The sequence below is a fragment of the Salvelinus alpinus genome, chromosome 20, assembly GCF_045679555.1.
Source record: "Salvelinus alpinus chromosome 20, SLU_Salpinus.1, whole genome shotgun sequence".
NCBI lineage: Eukaryota > Metazoa > Chordata > Actinopteri > Salmoniformes > Salmonidae > Salvelinus > Salvelinus alpinus.
In genome coordinates this window covers 40704629-40724710 of record NC_092105.1, presented here as the reverse complement: position 1 = coordinate 40724710, position 20082 = coordinate 40704629, and the positions used below count along the sequence as shown (strand labels likewise).

General features: G+C 46.7%; 1 protein-coding gene across 1 annotated transcript in view; it reads right to left on the bottom strand.

The window, feature by feature from the left end:
- Positions 1-20082, bottom strand: part of LOC139546883 (low-density lipoprotein receptor-related protein 2-like) — a 60066-nt gene that overhangs the window by 13622 nt on the left and 26362 nt on the right. The window contains exons 19-50 of the mRNA XM_071355800.1: positions 19761-20045; positions 19354-19593; positions 19112-19231; positions 18498-18614; positions 16800-17180; positions 16492-16506; positions 15828-16076; positions 14405-14616; positions 14122-14306; positions 13783-14011; positions 13171-13348; positions 12826-12954; positions 11905-12071; positions 11667-11810; positions 11385-11494; positions 10865-11042; positions 10403-10616; positions 8350-8589; positions 8049-8237; positions 6611-7531; positions 6316-6481; positions 5979-6137; positions 5593-5882; positions 5137-5337; positions 4880-4906; positions 4222-4464; positions 3959-4084; positions 3643-3762; positions 2998-3129; positions 1333-1534; positions 865-1160; positions 50-716 (exon numbers count right to left, since the gene is read on the bottom strand). Of these exons, the coding sequence (XP_071211901.1) occupies positions 50-716; positions 865-1160; positions 1333-1534; positions 2998-3129; positions 3643-3762; positions 3959-4084; positions 4222-4464; positions 4880-4906; positions 5137-5337; positions 5593-5882; positions 5979-6137; positions 6316-6481; positions 6611-7531; positions 8049-8237; positions 8350-8589; positions 10403-10616; positions 10865-11042; positions 11385-11494; positions 11667-11810; positions 11905-12071; positions 12826-12954; positions 13171-13348; positions 13783-14011; positions 14122-14306; positions 14405-14616; positions 15828-16076; positions 16492-16506; positions 16800-17180; positions 18498-18614; positions 19112-19231; positions 19354-19593; positions 19761-20045 (7132 nt within the window). The remainder of the gene's footprint in view (positions 1-49; positions 717-864; positions 1161-1332; positions 1535-2997; positions 3130-3642; positions 3763-3958; positions 4085-4221; positions 4465-4879; positions 4907-5136; positions 5338-5592; positions 5883-5978; positions 6138-6315; positions 6482-6610; positions 7532-8048; positions 8238-8349; positions 8590-10402; positions 10617-10864; positions 11043-11384; positions 11495-11666; positions 11811-11904; positions 12072-12825; positions 12955-13170; positions 13349-13782; positions 14012-14121; positions 14307-14404; positions 14617-15827; positions 16077-16491; positions 16507-16799; positions 17181-18497; positions 18615-19111; positions 19232-19353; positions 19594-19760; positions 20046-20082) is intronic.

Genomic DNA, 20082 nt, shown 5'->3' with positions numbered 1-20082 from the left:
TCATACCACTTTTTCACTGTATAATGATTAATGGGGCAGATTTACTCACCCATATTTTGGATGCAGAACGAGCGCCCTGGGGTTTTCAAAGCAGTAGGTATTATTGGCATCAACACAGTGCTCAGCCAGTTTCTTAGCAAAGCGCCCGTCCAGTTCGGACACTTTGAGACAGTCCAGGAAGCTGTCCAGCCAGTAGAGTTTCCTGCCCACCCAGTCGACCGCCAGGCCCTCCCCATAGAGTACCCCGTTCACCACCACTTCCCTGTTACTGCCGTTATAGAACATTCGCTCAATCACCCTGCGGCCCACGTCCATCCAATAGAACCTCTTGTCCACTCGGTCAAAGTCCATGGCCACCACGCTGGTCAGGCCCTGCAGGATGAGGGAGTAGGCCTCTCCGTCCGTGGACAGGTTACGAAGATAATAGCGGTTACTGAAGATGAGGTAGGGTGTGATGTTGCTGTTCTGACGACAGCTGCGGCCATCAGGTTCCCGTAGGAACCCGGGGGCACATTTACACATGTAGGAGCCCACTGTGTTCTCACACACCTGACTACACACAATGGGCGTCTCTGCACACTCGTTGACGTCGTCGCATGTCTTGTTGTCGGACATGAGGCGGTAGCCGGGGCGACAGGTGCAGATGAAGCTGGTGGGTGTGTCAGTGCAGTTGTGGTCGCAGTGGTGCATGGAGGGGTTGGTGCATTCATTTATACCTGCATCCAGGACAAGACAGAACAGGTTTTAGAGGAGATTGACCATAAATCCAACACCACACTGCTCTGTTGTGATACTAAATATTATATTGGCATTGTATTTATATATAAAACATTTTTTACTGCTTTTAAGATATCATGCACTCACCACAGCCCTTCTCGTCACTGTTGTCTGAGCAGTCGTCGTTCTGGTCACACACATTAAAGAGAGGGACACAGTGTCCGTTGTCACACCTGAACTGCCCGGGGGGGCACGTGGGCGGTGGCGTGCGGCACAGGTGGTCTAGTTCATCTGACTCGTCCCCGCAGTCGTTGTCCCCGTCACAAATGAAGGTGCGGGACACACAGCGTCCGTTTTGACAGGTGAACTGGTGTTGCTGACACGGCTGGTAGGTGCAGCCCTGCTCGTCACTGCTGTCACCACAGTCATTCCTCCGGTCACACCTGCCACCAAACACATCAGTCACTCAGTGTGCTTCCCTGTACACCAGGTGGTGCTGCTGTCCAGTCCCAAAATTCACACTGTAGTCTTAGCCTCTACAAAGCAATGATACATTCAAGAAGAAATCTGAAACATGTCATAATTATGTCTCTGTTATGTTAGAGTCTGTCAAACCTGTAGGAGCTGCGTATGCAGAGGCCGTTGCTGCAGGTGAACTCGTTGACGCCACACGATCTGCGCGTGCAGTTCTGATGCTCGTCCAACGCGTCCGCACAGTCCGCATCGCCGTCACACACCCAATCACGAGAGATGCACTTCCTCTGTGGCCCTTGGTTGTTCACACAGGTAAACTCCAAGGCGGAGCATGCGCGGTTAGCTAAAAAAAAACAGAGGGGCAGGAAAATAACACCAAACTAGAGAAGTTACATGATGATGAAGACTCCGAGACTGGACCTGACAATTCTCGCGTTCCAAACATTCCTAAGTGTATTTCAGGACCTCTAGCCGTGACTTCGGGTTTCCTATCCATGTAATGTGAATGAGCCCCATTGTTTGAAGTGAGACTCCTGCCAAGGCCCGTGGTGCGCTGAAGCCATGCGCTCCAGGCTCCTTATTGTCAGAGCCCACATTCGAGAGGAATGACATAAGAGTCTAGATCCACCCTGAGACAGGATTCTGAGACAGGCACAAAGTAACGAGTGACGCAGGGGAAATCAGGAATGTGAGCTCCTTGGAGACGTTCAACAGGAGCCAGTATCCACCCCCACACCCCCAGCATGCATCCGGATCCATCAGTGTCTGACGGAGATAGACTGGAGAGGAATACACTAGTGGTGCGCGGGTCAGCTGTTTGTTCACCCGCAATTGGGTCAACTTAGTCAACTTGTCTATAATTAGATACATGCAGCTTCTCTTCTGTTATTATATGTTGCCCTAGAAGACTAAATAAACCCTTGCTCACCAGAATAATGTCATAAATTGATATAATACATTTTTCAATCTAATTGACATCTGTAAAGTTTATGACGTTTATGGACCGGGGAGAACTTGCAAAATGTCCAAATGACATCAGTTTGACCGGTTGTAAGGAAATAGAAAGCTGTGAAAACGACCCAACATGTTTCTGATAAGATTTCAGTTCGGCTTGGATGTATATTTTATGCGCTTGAAATACTATCAGCTTTTATGATGCCAATAAAGATAGCACCTCTACAGACAGTATCTAACTGCACATTCACATTCTCTCAAGATAAAAGAACGAAAACGTATTTCCCTGCTCCTGTTCCCCGAGTCAAAATTTGGTGTATAACTTTACTGCAAAAAATGCTTAATTCTGCCAGAGTTAATATTAAGTCTATATGAGAGGTTATAGACCTACGTCTTGTGACTGTTGAATATGTCACACATGACGGCACCGCCATCATCCTCTTTTACCACTTTGCCAAATCTTTCCCAATCATTCATTTTCTGGCCCTCCCTTCTCTTTGTTTTCAACTCTCCACTTCGCAGCTTTTCTTTTCTTGAATTATTCTCTGGTGTTGTTCCTTTTGCCTCCGTGGATGACGTTAAAGCATTTGGCGTTAAGGCCCTGTAGGCCCTAAAGCTTAGGCCTACTCACTAATGCCAGATAGAAAAACCTCAATGTAGCCCATAGATATAAACTGCACGAGAATGATACATTTATGGACGCTATTGTTTTCTCTTTATTCAACCCGCTCGCCACCCACCCGCCCTTCATCCACACAATATTTAATGACCCGTAATCCGCCCACCCCGCGGATATAACCGCGGTGGACTGCAGGTTATAAGTCAACCCGCGCATCACTAAAATACACTCACCACAGTTGTGTCTCTGGTCTTCATCACTCATGTCTCCACAGTCATTGTCCCCATCGCAGATCCAGGAAGAGGTGATGCACCTGCCGCCATCACAGCGGAACTGCTCGGTGTTGCAGGTTCTCACCAGGGTGGCTGGAGAGAATCAAAGGTCACAGACATAAATACAAACCATGCATCAATGGATTAGAACTAGAATACTATTGTGCTCAATAAAAGTCAGTGACTTAAAACGCCCTGTAAATGTCTTAACTGATGTCAACTAGTAAAGACAGGTAACGCATATCTGAACCGAAATGAAACAGGTGAAGCTATCAAAGTAGACACGGCATCTCCTCCACATTCCAATCTATGGTGATCTATTGAAACAAGATAAAGGGAGGTTGTGTAATTACCCTGGGACAAAAGGAAGAGAGGAAAGAGGAGAGAGGAAAGAGGAGAGGCTGTGTTGGTCAGAGGAGACTGGTGGGCGTCAGTAGGGAGGAATGTGGCAGACAATGGGAGGCCTGACTGACTGACTGACTGACCACACCACTAACAAAGGCACACACTACGGACACATCAGCAAGAGCACAAGCATGTGCGCACGCACGCACGCACGCACGCCAACGCACAGTATGGTGAGGGAAGGAGAGCTGTGGTACTTACTGCAGGAGGAGGGCTCATCAGAGCCGTCAGCACAGTCAGTACCCCCATCACAGTACCAGTGGGCTGGGATACAGCGGCCACTGGAGCAGCGGAACTCGTTCTGGGCACACGTGGAAGTGGCTGGAAGCGGTAAAAGAGACACTCCTCTCAAAACCCATTTAGAAAGCATATGAAATGGCACCATATTCCCTATATTAGGCACTTACATTTTACATTTTACATTTTAGTCATTTAGCAGACGCTCTTATCCAGTGCACACATTTTCACACGTCTTTCGACACACCCTAACTGTACAGACCAGGCCTGGGGGACTCACCGCAGTGTACAGGGCTCTCGTCACTCATGTCCCCACAGTCATTGTCCCCGTCACACAGGTAGGAGCGGGGGATGCAGATGTTGGTGGATGCACACTGGGTGTGTTCTGGCGGACATGTTCGCTCCGCTGAGATACGTGACAAGAAGAGGATTGGTGTTATCATCTCAAAATCAATTATTTCACCACACTTGAAACGTCTCCAATCCTTACGGACTGATGTTTTAACCTTCGATCTGAAACCAAGTCCTGCTGTGTAGACTTACGGCAGTTTTGTTCGTCTGAAGTGCCATTGTCAAAGCAGTTGTTGATGCCGTTGCAGACGTAGTCCTTAGCGATGCAGCGTCCGTTGTTGCAGGGGAACTCAGCGTTGGGGTCGCACGACCTGAACAGGCAGCCTACCTCATCACTGTTGTCGCCACAGTCGTTGTAGTGGTCACAGCGGTAGTGGTAGGGCACACAGCGACCGTTCCCACAGGTGAACACAGTGGGCTCGCAAGTGTGGAAGGCTGCCAATCGAATAACCAAAAACACCATAATCAGAGATCTAGCCAATGGACAGGGAGACAAGGGGCTGTAGGTCTCAAGCATCTTAGAGTAGGAGTGCTGATTTAAGATCAGCGTTGCCTTTTAGATCACAACAAATCAGATCACATGGACAGGGGGAACCTGATCTTAGATCAGTACTACTCTGAGACGATTGATACATACGGGCCCAGGTGAAGATGAGCAGGTGTACAAGATGGAGATTTACCTGACAAGGCAATAAATGCTGCTGCCATTTGAACTTGGACTGCATGCAAGATATAAGATAAGTACATGAATTTATTCGTTTAGGATGGGGTTAGTAAACAAGCATCACTACATAGAAAACAAGCATCACTAAATAGCTACGTTAGATTAGTGATTTGCAAGCATACACACCAAAAGGTTGGAAATCATTCTTGGATCCTGAAAAATATTTGATGCAGGTAGAAACAGAAATCTGGTTAGAGGCAGCATTTTAGAGACGGTTAAGAGAAGGACAGAACAGGTATAGGGATAAATCCATCATTGTCAGCTGTAATCACAATCACATTCAAGACAAATCAACAGAGATATTAAAGGAAGATATTTGTAGATAGACGAGACTAACAACATTCAACAAAACAGGCACTACGTGGGGCCACTAAGCACCATACCGCAGACTCTCTCTAGCTCGTCGCTTCCGTCCCCACAGTCATTGTCATTGTCACACTTCCACTGAGCACGGATACAGCGTCCATTCATACAGGTGAACTGGCCTGCCTGGCAGCGGGTCCCGTTGTCAGGGATACAGTGCTTGTTGTCGGCCAGGTACCACCGACCCTCTGAGGGACACTGACACTCAGCACCCTGGGGCCCTGAGGAGAGGGGCAGGGGGACGTGCATCAGACGGATGGGGTGGTATGACATGGGGTGGTATGACAGACAGGCGTATGATTGCCCAACTCACATCATCCCAAAACAATATGACAACATCAAAACAATACGATGCTAGAGAAGATTACAATTTCAAAGGAAGCTTGGTCCAACCCCCACATTTAGCTACGAAGCTACAGCCTGCTTCTATTCAATCAGGAAACTTGAGGGTTAAAGTAGGGCTTAATTGCTAGTACCTAGGGTACATATGTGACTGCAGCCTCCGTTGAACTGTTGACAAGGGCTGTTGCACTGTTGCTGCTTGTTGCTGGCCAGCACGTGGACATCCATGGGCCTGGATGGAAGGTTCTGGGTCATCACCCTCTGGTCAGACCCATCGTGCTTGTTAGCCCGGTAGATACTGCGTGTGTTCCAGTCAGTCCAGTAGATGTACTGGCCATACATGGTCATGGCGAATGGGTAAATGGCTGTGCTGACGATGACCTCCCGATTGGCCCCGGTGAGAGAGCAGCGCTCAATCTTCTGTCTGATAACCAAAACCAGCACATATCATTACCATCAATACAATCTGACAATGATTGATTTGTGAGAAGAATGTGGAATTATTATAAGAGGGTCTTACAGGCTGGCATCTGCCCAGTACAGTCTCTGCTCTTCATAGTCCAGGGTTAGTCCATTGGGCCACACTAGACTGCTGTTTACAATCTCTGTCCTGAAGTTCCCTCCCAAAGTAGCACGTTCAATCTTTGCATTGGTCCCCCAGTCTGTCCAGTACATATACCTGTATGACATGGAAATAGAATAGATTCCCCTTTTTTTTCTTTTTTTTCTCAATGACGGTACAGTGTACATTCAACACATGCTGAATATCTATTGAAGATACTGAGTGAGAGCTCTTGTTATCATTACAGAAGGAGTGAAACGGTATCAGCATTCTTGGCATTTCTGGCCAGCCTTACCCCCTGCAGGGATCCAGCATGATGGCTCTAGGTCGGGGCACACGGGCGATGATGGATCTCTGCGTCCCGTCCAATGCCATGGAACTGATAGTCTGGTTGATGTAGTCACTGTAGTAAATCCTTTTGTTGATCCAGTCATAGGCAATACCATCAGGGGCTCCTAGATCTGCATGGACACAAAACACACCACATAGAAAAGTACTGCAATAAGCAAATAGCCCCAAAAGCTGTAACCAGATGATTACCGTATGATGTTGCAATGTAACGGAACAAAACCAGTTGTTAGGTGTCTTACCAGAAGCCACCACTACTGGAGGCGAGGTGGGAGAGGACAGACTGATGAAGCTAATCTTGCTGCTCCCAGCCCCTGAACTCTGGGTGAAGTAGATCCTATTGTCTGTGCGGTCAAAGTCCAGGGCCACGGAGGTGCGAGGCACGTTGACCACAGGGAAGGGCAGAGCGTGGTCGTCCGGATCCAGACGCAGACTCCGCACCGTGCTCTCTGTCGTATAGATGAGGTAATCATCCCGCGACACCACACAGCCCGCGTTGTCCGCCCCCAGGTTCCCAAAGGCACAGCCACACTTCTTGGTCTGGCTCCCGGGGAGGGCGAAGCAGAAGTGGGCACAGCCCCCGTTGGTCTGCAGGCAGGGGTTGTTGTTGAGCTGCTGGGCCGAACTGGGCTGGGTGCGCTGGTCGTAGATGGTCACGTCTCTCAGCATGTTGATGTTGTCTCTGATCACTGCAGGCTGCTCTGTACTGCCAGGCTCCTTACTGGCCTGGAACACCTTCTTCAGGTTCCTGTCCACCCAGATGATGCTAGTCTCAAACACAATGATGCCATAGGGAGTTGGGTAGCGGCTCCCGTACCTGACTATCTCTGTCTCTCCCCCCTGAGGGTTGACCCGGGCTATCATATCCAGAGAGTCATCCACCCAGTAGACATATCCAGTCTGGTAGTCCAGAGCCAGACCTCGCGGGGTTATAATCCCAGACGACACCAGCACAGTGCGGTTGGTCCCGTCCAGCAGAGCTCGCTCAATCTTGGGGTTCTGTCCGTAATCTGCCCAGAACAGGTATCTGTTTTTGGGGTCCACCACGATGTGGCGTGGCATGTCCACTTGAGTCTTCAACAGCACACGTCGGAAAGTTGTGTTTAAGCGCAGAACCTCCACATAGGTCTCCGTCAGGAAAGCATTCGTGAAATAAAGGTTCCCTGAAAAGCACAGCCAAGTTGACATATATAAGTAAAAGGGCAATGGAGATTAGATTATCTAGGAAGAGCCTCCGGTAATGCAGATAGTATTGAGTGGTTGTGTAAGGACAGAGTAAGTCCGTTTATTTGAATAGTCACCTGGGGCTGGTTTCTTAGACCCAGATTAACCTATTCCTGGACTACATTGCAATTTCAATGAGAGATTTTCCATTTTAGTCCAAAAATGTAATCTGTGTCTGGGGAAACCAGCTTCTGTTTAGTGTACCCATAAACTGAATAATTATTGGCCACACTACCAAGATCTGCAGCACTCTCCATTCCCGTCCTCACTTCTTTCTACTCACCTGACTGAGAATAATCCAGCCTGCTTTCTGGAGTCAGACCCTGTGTTTAAGCCTCTTACACAGTATCCCTGGACACCTACTGTTGGCTGACCTTCACTTTCTCTACCTGCTGGCATCATTTAAACACTTTTCAATTGAGCTCTCTGAACACGAACCCAAAGCGGATGCCCTACCTGCAGCCCAGTCCACAGCGATGCCTCGTATCCCGTTGCGGCCGATTCCAGATGTGACCACGCTGCGGAACCCTGCTCCATCGGGCTTGATCCGGCGGATCCCGTTCTGAGACGTCACAGTGCTGCTGAAGTCACACCAGTAGAGGAACCCCGAGGGCATGTGGACATCCACATGTAGAGCATTACGTCCTACACGACACAACCAGAGAGGTTAACCATAAACAAGGGCATTGATGTGGTGTTGTTTTTCCTCCACTAATGAAAAGGCTGAGCAACACATTTACATCTGAACAACACCCACCTCTCCCAGCCACTGGCACCATGGCCTCAGAGTGGTCAGCCCCCTCCAGACTGAAGCCTTTGAGGGCAGACAGCATGGAGATGACCACGTAGGACTGGTATGGAGCACAGGTCCTGTTGTCAACGCTGAGCTTGAAGCCAGTAGCACAGGCACAGGTATACAGGCCTCCGGGCCGCGGTAGACACAGGTGCTCACACGCACCAATGTTGTTGCTGCAACCGTTGGAGGTACCAGCCGAGACTGCAGAGGCAGACCACATGGTGGATTAGAACATGGCATTCATATAAAACAGGAGTCTGCACAAATAGAACTACAAATTCATTAACATTTCTAAAAGTTCTAGGTCAAGGACAACAAGGGTAGTCAGGAACTTTTCAAAATTAGACTAAACTATGTTACAAATTACAATCCTGGAACTGAGAACTTGTGCCTCATTTCGAGCCGTCACTGGAAGAATCTGGTGCAAACACCATTTTGATACATCGTTGCCAAATCAGGCTCAAGGCTTGATCTATTCCCAGAAACCATGTCACTTACAGTATCCCCAGGAAACCGGGAACATTCCCAGAACATTAGCTTAGATTCCCATTAAGATTAAGTTAAGAGTTGTATCTAACATTAGGATGATAACATTCCAAAAACATTCAAATAATGTTTTTGATAACAAAATCTTTATTTTCTTCAACACATTTTCCAAATGAAATATCCTTGGAATGTTCTCCTAACATCCACTAAAATGTTGTGCACAACATCTGTAACAAACACCACAGAACATTCCTCAAATGTAATTATGTTCCAGTAATGTTTTGGTTCTGTGAATGTTCCCTGCACATTTGCTAAGTTGCAGTAAATGTTCTCATAACACAAAAACTGTCCAGTCGTGCTGACGTTTATACAATGTTTGTATAAAACATTCACCTGATGTTGCAAGAATGTTCCCAGAACACATTGCGTCTGTTCTTTAAAGGTTCCCAGAATGTTTCATTAGGTTGTGGGAACAGTCTGGTGGGAATATTGTGGGGACATCACAAAAGATATGTTCCCAAAACACCAAAAACGGTACAGTTGTGCAGATGATTATACAATGTTTCTTTTAGGGTACAAAAAAACATTTACCTAATGTTGCAAGAACATTCCCAGAACATCTTTTTATGTTCTTTATACGTTCCTATAACATTTATTTAGGTTGTGGGAACATAGTGGGGATATGACAAGAGGTTCCCAAAACACTTCAACTGTTCAGTTGTGGTGATATTCAGATAATGTTTGTATCAGGGTGAACAACACATTCCTTTGATGTTGTAAGAATGGTAACAAAACAGTCTTTCTGAGTTCTTTAAAGGTTTCGCGAACGTTTAATTAGGTTGTGGGAACAGAGTGGGTACATTAGAAGAGATAGGTTCCCAGAACACAGAATATGCTCAGTTCCCACCAGACTGTTCCCACAACCTAATAAAACATTCTGGGAACCTTTAAAGAACAGACTACATGAGTTCTGGGAACATTTTTCTAACATCAGGTGAATGTTTTTTTGCAGCGTGAAAGAAAAAATTTAGAATCATTTGCACAACTGAAAAGTTTTTGTGTTATGAGGACATTTGCCACGACCTAACAAATGTTATGGGAACTTTCACAGAACCAATTTTGTTTTGCTTTGTCCGCTCTGTTTTAGGAGACAAACGGACACTGCTTGTTCCATACACAATGCCCAGTGTTCCTTGTAAGGGAAGAGTAACTGGCCATCTAATGCTCCCCTCCATCTCACACATCATTATCCAACAGCTATCAAAAAGACCAAAGCAATGCCATAATTCAGCAATGCTATATCTTTACCAAAAAAAGCATAACAGCTAAAATATGTATGTATGCATACTGATTAAACACTCAACAAAATACATTAAAAAACTCCAGTGCACTGGTAATCTTGATGCTTCCAACAAGTTCATGTATCTTAATCAACAAACCTTTCGGTCTCAATCAACCTTTCGGTCTCAATCAATGGAGTGGGGTTCATATTTGTTTGGCTGTACCATAAGGTCCCTCAGATACTCACTCTCCCTGTAGTGTACCTTCAGTACTCTCAGTCCAGCCACGTTGTCCCGCAGCACCACCTTGTTAGCCCCGGTGGCCTTGTCCACTCGCTCTATCACCTCAAAGTCCCGGTCGGTGAAGTAGAGGAAGCGCTCATGAACAGCAACGCCCCAGGGATGGGACAAGCCTGTCACTATTGTGATGCGATTGGTCCCGTCTGGGTCACCACGCTCAATCTGTGGGGTTTTAATAACATCAAGACTGCCCTTAATACCAGATTTAACGTGTAAAATATATGTATAATAAGCAATGAGTTGGACTACTTGAAGGTATTTTGTTAGAATCAGCCACATTTGAATCATAGGGACCATAGAGCACCCTATTCCCTATATAGTGCACTATGGGCCCTGGTCAAAAGTAGTGAACTATATAGGGTGGCAATTGAGACGCAGGCATAGTGGATGAGGGAGAGATGATGACCCACCATTCCGGTGCCTGTGACAGCCCAGTACAGCTTGTTCTCTCGTATGTCCACGGTGATGAACTCCACATGATCCAGGTTGTTGGTGAACAGGGTGACAGGGTTGGAGCCGTCCATGTCTGCAGCCGCCACCTTAGCAGGGATGCCACTCTCTGTGCCCTGGTCGGTCCAGTACAGTTTCCTAACAGAGAGAGACACCGCTATGAATACAGCCCCTCAGCATCTCCATCACCTCATATGAGAACCTCTACAACAGATTCAATCAAAGTCCACGTGTGAGATTCAGAGAGAAGAAATCGATATGTCTTAATCATGCCAATACACATTTGATATGCTGACAGTGAATAGTTGATATGTACACTTTTTGCCTGGTGGTGGCTTGTTGGAGTGTGTAGTGTTGTGTTGTGTACAGTAACAGTGCTAGGTCCCTCTCTGGGGGTGGAGCAGATGGCATTCAGGCAGGCAGGCTGAAGGGGGTGAGTGACTGTGGGGATGAGCCAGAGCAGTGTTAAATGGGGCTTACCCACGTGCCGGGTCCACAGCAATGCCAACCGGAGAGCCTGCGCCAGTCGGGGAGCCATTATTGGTGATTAGAGTCTTTCTGTACTGCACCTCCCCGCTCAGCCTCAAAACCTGACAAAACACACACACACGCACAGATCAGATGTACCCCTGACAGAGGGAAACCAACTAAGAGAACTACTTTATTTTCTAAATACGATGTTCACTGTCAGTAGTGTACCACTCATTTTCAGAAATAACTTAATTGTTATTATATACAGAGACGGGGGATGTTTCAGCTCACCTCAATAGACTGGGTGGCTGGGTTGGTGTAGTACAGGTTCTCGGTCATCCAGTCCAGGGCCAGGCCCACAGGGGAACCCAGGATGGCTGCCGGGGCAAACTCTGTCCTGTTGGTACCGTCCGACTTCACTCTGTGGATCTCACCCTACAGAGGAGGAGGGACGGGCTGGTCAGAGCCTAGGGACAGTAGAGTAGTCTCACTTCAGGTCTCTGTTTGTGTGGACAGTGCTAACACGTACCGGGTGCTCTACCCAATAGATGGTCCGCTCAATGTCGTCAAAGTCCACATCATATCCATTCTGAAGTCCAGCAACTGGGACCATGGCATCGTTGCGCTTGTCGTCCGGGTTCAAGGACATGCCGTAGATGACACTGTCTCTCACCACCACCAAGAAAGGATCCTCAACTACAGGAAAACACAAGTATTCATCACCAAAAACATGGTGGCTCCGAATGGACATATAGCCTATTGGACATATAGCCTATTGGACATATAGCCTATTGGACATATAGCCTATTGGGCCCTGATTTCGTTTTTCAAAACGAGGTAAAATGCCACAGTATGTTGAAAGAAGGTTGAAAGAGGAGGGGGTGCAGATGGTCTGGTGTAAGCTTATTCCACAGTATGATTTGCTTTGTCATCAGAGATTAGAATCAATAGATAGCTCGGGGGCATTTTCATTCTTGGGTAATCATCACCTCTCAGGGGTGAATGCGTTCTGCATGGCTAGAAAAAGCTCTAGCCCTGAGATGGGTTACGCTGTTGACCTAAACACGACCCTCTAGACTTCACATTAAAGGTCCCTTGTCTTATTGAAACCCTAGTCACACTTTAATGATCCTCAATATTTACCTCTGGAAAGGGATTTTACAACAGAATTTAAATGAGATACTGTTGACAAGTCCTTTGCCTCTAAAATATGAGTCCGGCATTCTAGATTTCTTCTTTTACCGACAGAGCTGGATATGCCCAAATAAATATGTTTGCAAAACAGCAGCTCTCTGTTTGTAGGTTTTAAGCATTCGTACCAATACCTACACCATGAATAAATACTTTATGCGTTATGAGAATTACAATATATCTGTTCCATCTGACCTCACTTCCTTTTTAATGAAACTGTGAGTGATGAGTGTTTCCCTCAGGTTGGGATGGAGCCTACCTCTGGCACAGGTGAAATTGTCTGCAGTCAGGGTCCAGCCTGAGGGACAGGCGCAGGAGTAGTAGCTGGGCCCAATGGCCGAGAGCAGGCAGATATGAGTACAGAGCCTCCTCAAGCAGTGGTTTTCACCTGCACACAGATCCAATAACACACACACGCAAACAAGACAAAAATCAACAGTGTTCAGTATCCTCTTTGTTCATTCAGAAATGTCATTTAAAATACAATGGCAATAGTGTACGGTGCCAATACTAGCTTACGATATCATCATGTCTAAGATGTATTTTTAATTGGCCTACCATATGTCCTAGAATGTTATTGATCAGTGGTGAGTCCCTGTCCTACCTGCAGGCTGCCTGGCTGGGTGTACCGCCACCAGGCCCATGGGCTGAGGGAGGTTGTAGAGCATCACTGTCTGGTTCTCCCCGTGCCACTTATGGGCTCGGATCACACGGTTGATGTATCTGTCGGTCCAATACACAAAATCCTCAAAAATGGTAATTGCGTGAGGATGTTGCAGTACCTTTTAATTGAGAGCAGCAAAAGACAAGAAGTGCATTTTATTGATATTATTCCACACAGATGGTAAATCGGTAAATTATGTTCTGTATGCAATGCTAATGTTTTCCTAGTTTAATCTATATCAATCAGGGGCGCAACTTTCACTGGGGACGGGGGACATGTCTCCCCTCCACATTCTGAAATTGCATTTTTGTCCCACCCAGTTTTATCATTGGAATGTGATACAATATGATAAAATGGTGTGCTTTATGACCATGCCTACGCCTCTGAGCGGTCAGGTAGGCTGTTTGGAGTGTTTATCCGACTGGATAAAAATATAAATAATAACATTTAAAAAATATATATGTCCCCCCACTTCTAACACCAAAGTTTCGCCCCTGATATCAATTATATCAATGTAAATAAAAATCGATAGAAAATGCCATGTATCCTCACCAAATCGCTGGCCAGAACTTGTTTCCTGTTGTTGCCATTGTAATCACAGTAGTCAATAAAATCCAGGTAGGCATCAGCGAAGTAGAGCAGATTGTTGGGATAGTCAATGGTTAGGCCGTTGGGCCAGTACAGTTTGTTGCTTATGATGGTTGTCCTCATCTTCCCATCCATGCTGGCCTTCTCAATGCGAGGGTTCCTCCCCCAGTCTGTCCAGAACATGAGGTGAGCACTGCATAATAGATCAACTGTTATAGTTACAGTCAATTACATTTGTATTATTGTAATTCAAATGTGTCCTCTTCTCTGCCAGTATGTATGTCCACTGTAGATGAGCCTCACCTGTCCCTTGGGTCCAGCACCAGGGCTCTGGGATTGGTCACGTTCTCACTGACCAACACAGTCCTGTGGGTGCCGTCCAGTTTGGACACCTCGATGGTCTCCAGAACATAGTCAGTCCAGTAGAGGTTCCTGCCCACCCAGTCCACTGCCAGACTCTCTGTCACTGTCACTCCACTGTCAAAAACCTGTCAAATCAAAACACAGGTTTAAGTGATTGGAGGTCATTACCCTGAGTAGAGAATGTTTGTGAGAAATGGAAGGACAGTCAGTAATCAGTACTCACCACGGCCCTGTCAGAGCCATTTTTGTGAGCGCTCCATATTCTGTCCTGGCTGGTGTCAGACCAGTACACACGGTCAGTCACTGAGTCAAAGTCCAGTGCCACGATATTTCGCCCATCCCGGACCAGCGAGCGGACCACATTGGGCTGAGTGGTTATGTCATCGGACACAATCTGATTTCGGCTGGCAACTAACAGGAAAGCCTCACGTGAACCTGTGAACAGAAACCATCCTCTTCTCACCTGTGCCTTCTAATTCAAATGAGACTACTCATCAGCTATAGAACATTCTACAGAGGACTTCCCAAACTTCAAAACACGATAGACAGAGCTACTCAGATATCCACAGCATGGGATCAATGCAGCTTTGTTGAGAATAATGGCGAATTGAATTCAGGGCTTTTTAACAGGATATCCCAGACCTGCTGTTTTCAACTCTTAATGATCGGCTATGAAAAGCCAACTGACATTTATTCCTCATTATTATTTGACCATGCTTGTCATTTATGAACATTTTGATCATCTTGGCCATGTTCTGTTATAATCTCCACCCGGCACAGCCAGAAGAGGACTGGCCACCCCTCATAGCCTGGTTCCTCTCTAGGTTTCTTCCTAGGTTTTGGCCTTTCTAGGGAGTTTTTCCTAGCCACCGTGCTTCTACACCTGCATTGCTTGCTGTTTGGGGTTTTAGGCTGGGTTTCTGTACAGCATTTCGAGATATTAGCTGATGTACGAAGGGCTATATAAAATAAACTTGATTTGATTTGATATCTGTGATGAGCTCATGTCAGGCGCACTACTCATAAACAAGCCCTTTGTTGCTGATTATGTCCTAATTACCTAAAGAGAGAGTCAGTGAGTGGCATATATGTTATTCGTCTTATCTGGGGAAATCAGAGCAGAGTGGGAAGAGAATGGAGAAGAGTGAGTCTGTCCGCCCGGTGGTCTGAGACCGAATACCGACTCCATTTAGATCATTCCTGTCCTATCCTGTCCAGCCACTGGACGGTTTATCATGTCTGTGTGGGCCAATCAAATGTACTGTATCTCTGTCTGTCATCTGGAAGACTGGACTTTATCCACAGACGGAAGATGTGTCTCATATTTTGAAATTAGGCCAATTTAGAGGAAACATAATTGAGTATGTTGTGGACCAAATGGATTGGTGAAATAAAATGCCTTTGTATCCAAATGTAAGTGAGTAAAAGTTTATAAGAGCTTAAGATTATAGTGTGGCAGATGCAAATTCCCTTCAAATACTCTACGGTTAACCATACACACACACACACACACACACACACACACACACACACACACACACACACACACACACACACACACACACACACACACACACACCCACACACACACACACACACACACACACACACACACACACACACACACAAACCGTCTTGCTCCTCACCTGAGACCTTGCATGTGTGTTGGTCAGCCTCCAGAGTGTATCCATCTGAGCAGTGACAGCGGAAGGAGCCTCTCTCGTTGAAGCACTGCTGACTACACAGCCCAGGGGGGTTACACTCATTCAGGTCATCACACGTCTTCCAGTCATTACTCAGCTGGTAACCCAGGGGACATGTGCACTGGGCCCCAAACGGACCCTGAATGCAGCCGTGGGTGCAACCAGCGTTGTTGTCTGTGCAGCTCTCCTGATCTAGGAGGGTAAAAAGAGGAGTGTGTCAATAGCTGTCATTCTTAAAAACAGACGGTAAGAAAATGAAACACCTTGGTGACATACGTAACAAGCAATGTGGATAAATGAATCAGATGTATGAAGGCAATGCATCTACTATAGCTAGCTGCTCAACGAATCACAGTGCTGCAAATAGAGCATCAACACAGCACCTCAGAAAATATCTATAGACTTTCTATTTTGTATCAAATTATAAAAAATGTACATTCTGAAACACATTTTCTACATTTGTAACAACAGACAATCATTTAATTCTATCCTCCAATGGTGTTTTGCAACACTATACCCATATTCAGAGGGTTAGTGTGGATGGCAGGTTTGGGATGAATCAAAGCTACACACGTGAGGTTTAACCAATGATTGAGGTTGTTCCTACCTGGCAAGGGCTCGTCTGAAAGCAGTGAGGACGGCAGGAAAGGAAAATCATAGATCACTTTTAAGTTATTACAGATCAAATCAACACATGCATGATTTGAACAAAGATTTCAAGCATAACAAAAATTCCTCACAAACATTAAAACACTCTATTGGTTGTGACCGGGAATGCTGTGAAAAATGTGTCTAGATTTCAAGTGACCAGTGAACCTAGAAAATTACAAAAAGAAAATGTACAAAGAGTGATTTTCGTAACGACACTATTAGAATGCTGGCCCAAAAGGCAGAGAAGCAGAGATGGTGACTTACTGCAGAGCGGGGACTCGTCCGCACCATTGGGACAGTCAGGGTTGTTGTCACACACCCTGCTGATGTTGACACACACACTGTGGCCCGGGCACTGCCACTGCCAGCTGGGGCAGTGGAAAGGTGGCGTGGGGCAGTCTCTCTCGTCACTCATGTCCCTACAGTCGTTGTCCCCGTCGCAGAGCCACCCGCGGTACACACAGTTGCCGTTGTCACAGCGGAACAGGGAGGTGGGGCAGGTGCGGGGGGGGCAGACGTGGTGCTCGTCTGAGCCGTCCTCACAGTCCGGGTGACCGTCACACTCCCAGGTAGAGGGGATACAGCTGCCGTCTGACTGGCACTGGAACTCACTCTCATGGTGGCACATCCCTGGGGGTCTAGTGGCTGGGCACAGCAGGAGAAGGCAAGGTCAGACAGTGTCGTGAAGTGTGGCTGAAGCTCAGGAGGAAGCCACAGCAGAACCTCTGTGATGACGTCACCTCATTAAGAGTAATGGTCAAACTGCTGTGCTCCAGGACCAGTTGGTCGATCAACTCTGCATAGCAACTGATCATTACATTTTATTGTGACTCAAAACAACGAGGGTGTATACTTACGACAGCCATTGAATCTGTACTCTGTATTAAAACACACCATTTCTGAAACATTTGTAACAACTCATTTTGTTTTTGCAACATCCCATATTCAGAGGGTTAGTGTGGATGGCAGGTTTGGGATGAATGACAGATACAAGCGTGAGGTTTAACCAATGATTGAGGTTGTTTCTACCTGTTAAGGGCTCGCGATCTTCTGAAAGCAGTGAGAAAGGCAAGAAAAGAAATACATAAACTGGTCATCCTATACTGAACAAAAATATAAATGCAACATGCAAAAATTTCAACGATACAGTTACAGTTCATATAAGGAAATCAGTCAATTGAAATAAATTAATTGGGCCCTAATCTACAGATTTCACATGACTGGGAAGGGGCCAGCCATGGGTGAGCCTGGGAGGGCATTTGCCCACCCACTTGGGAGCCAGGCACACCCACTGGGAAGCCAGGCTTAGCCAATCAGAATGAGTTTTTCCCCACAAAAGGGATTTTTTACAGACAGAAATACTCCTCAGTTTCATCAGCTGCCAGGTGGCTGGTCTCAGACGATCCCGCAGGTGAAGAAGCCGGATGTGTAGGTCCTGGGCTGGCGCGGTTACACGTGGTCTGCAGTTGTGAGGCCGGTTGGACGTACTGCCAAATTCTCTAAAATGACGCTGGAGGCGGCTTATGGTAGATAAATTAACATTAAATTCTTTGGCAACAGCTCTGGTGGATATTCCTACAGTCAGCATGCCAATTGGACACACAAAACTTGAGACATCTGTGGCATTGTATTGTATGACAAAACTGCACCTTTTAGAGTGGCCTTTTATTGTCCCCAGCACAAGGTGCACCTGTGTAATGATCCTGCTGTTTAATCCACTTATTGATACGCCACACCTGTCAGGTGGATAGATTGTCTTGGCAGGAGAAATGCTCGCCAATAGGGATGTAAACAAATTTGTGCACAAAAATTTGAGAGAAATAAGCTTTTTGTGTGTATGGAAAATGTCTGGGATCTTTTATTCCAACTCATGAAACATGGGACCAACCCTTTCCATGGTGCGTTTATATTTTTGTTCAGTGTATTTTCTTGTGACCCAAAACAAAGAGGTTGAATACTTACGACAACCAGACTCATCTGAGCGATCACTACAGTCAAAGACCCCATCACAGCGATAGTAGGAGTTGATACACTGATGTCCATTGGAACACTTGAACTCATAGAGAGTGCAGTTGTAAACTGAAAAAACAACAGCATAGTGTGCTTAGGCTGAGATATTGCAAACAGTGTGGATGGAGGATGCAGTTCAGAACATGCAAAGTCATTGTGAGTACTGTATAATACACATGTGTAACAGTTTAACTTTAGTCCGTCCCCTCGCCCCGACCCGGGCGCGAACCAGGGACCCTCTGCACACATCAACAGTCACCCGCGAAGCATCGTTACCAATCGCTCCACAAAGGCCGCAGCCCTTGCAGAGCAAGGGGAACCACTACTTCAAGGTCTCAAAGCGAGTGACGTCACCGATTGAAACGCTATTAGCGCGCACCACCGCTAACTAGCTAGCCATTTCACATCGGTTACACATGGAATGAGATCAATGGCATAAGAGGCAATATCAAATGCGTGTGTTGATTCAGTTGACTTGAAATTATGTGCCACTTGTTGTTGGTGCTTTCTAGCTGTGTTAGTTCCTAAATACAGTACAGTGTTGAGAGGTATACAGAGACACTCACTGCAGCCCTGTTCATCAGCCCCATCCATACAGTCTCTGTCACCGTCACACACATAGCTGGGGCCAATACAGCGGTGGTCTGGGCATTGGAACTGTTCCGGGTGGCATGTACCACTGAGGTCTGCCAACACAGAGAGACCAATGGAGCTAACAGTTAGATCCCAAAAAGACACTCAACAACAGAGGAATTACTCCTACAGTAAATGTGTGGAAATAAAAGTGATCCTTGACTAGGAGACTCACTGCAGTTGGCCTCGTCGGAGCTGTCCCCACAGTCGTTGTCTGTGTCACACACCCAGGTGTGTGGGATGCAGCGGTGGTTGGCACAGGTGAACTGGTTGGCCGGGCAGGGGCCAGGGTTCTGGGTGGGGCAGTCCCGCTCGTCACTGCTGTCGAAGCAGTCGTTGTGCCCGTCGCAGTGCCAACCACTGGGCACACATTGCTGGTTGGCACAGGTGAACGCCCTGGGTGAGCAGGTGGTGTCTGAGAGAGAACAGGAAGGATTAATGAAACACAAATGTTTTGCTTCTTGCTAACACTGTAACAAGCCATTTAAAGTATACCTACATCTATGTATAAGTATGTTAAACATGATTACTAATGCCCAAAACAGTTAGTATACGCCATTGAAACAGAACATAATCAATTACTATGAGCTCTTCCACAGTTGGCCTCATCACTGTTGTCATGGCAATCGTCAACACCGTCGCATCTGTAGTTCTGAGGGACACATTTCCCGTTGGTGCAGGAGAAGGAGTTGGCACCACACTGCAGCGTGGGGGGCTCGTTGGAAGGGTCCTCTACACACGTCTGCTGGTTGGGCGCCAGCTTCAAGCCATACGGACAGCCACACACCCTCTGGGAGTCCGGCGCCGGGAAGCAGAAATGACTGCAGTCGCCATTAGGGTTAGTAATCCTATTGCAGAAGTTGGAACCTGAGAGGGGTAGCAAAGGATATCATTAATGAGTACA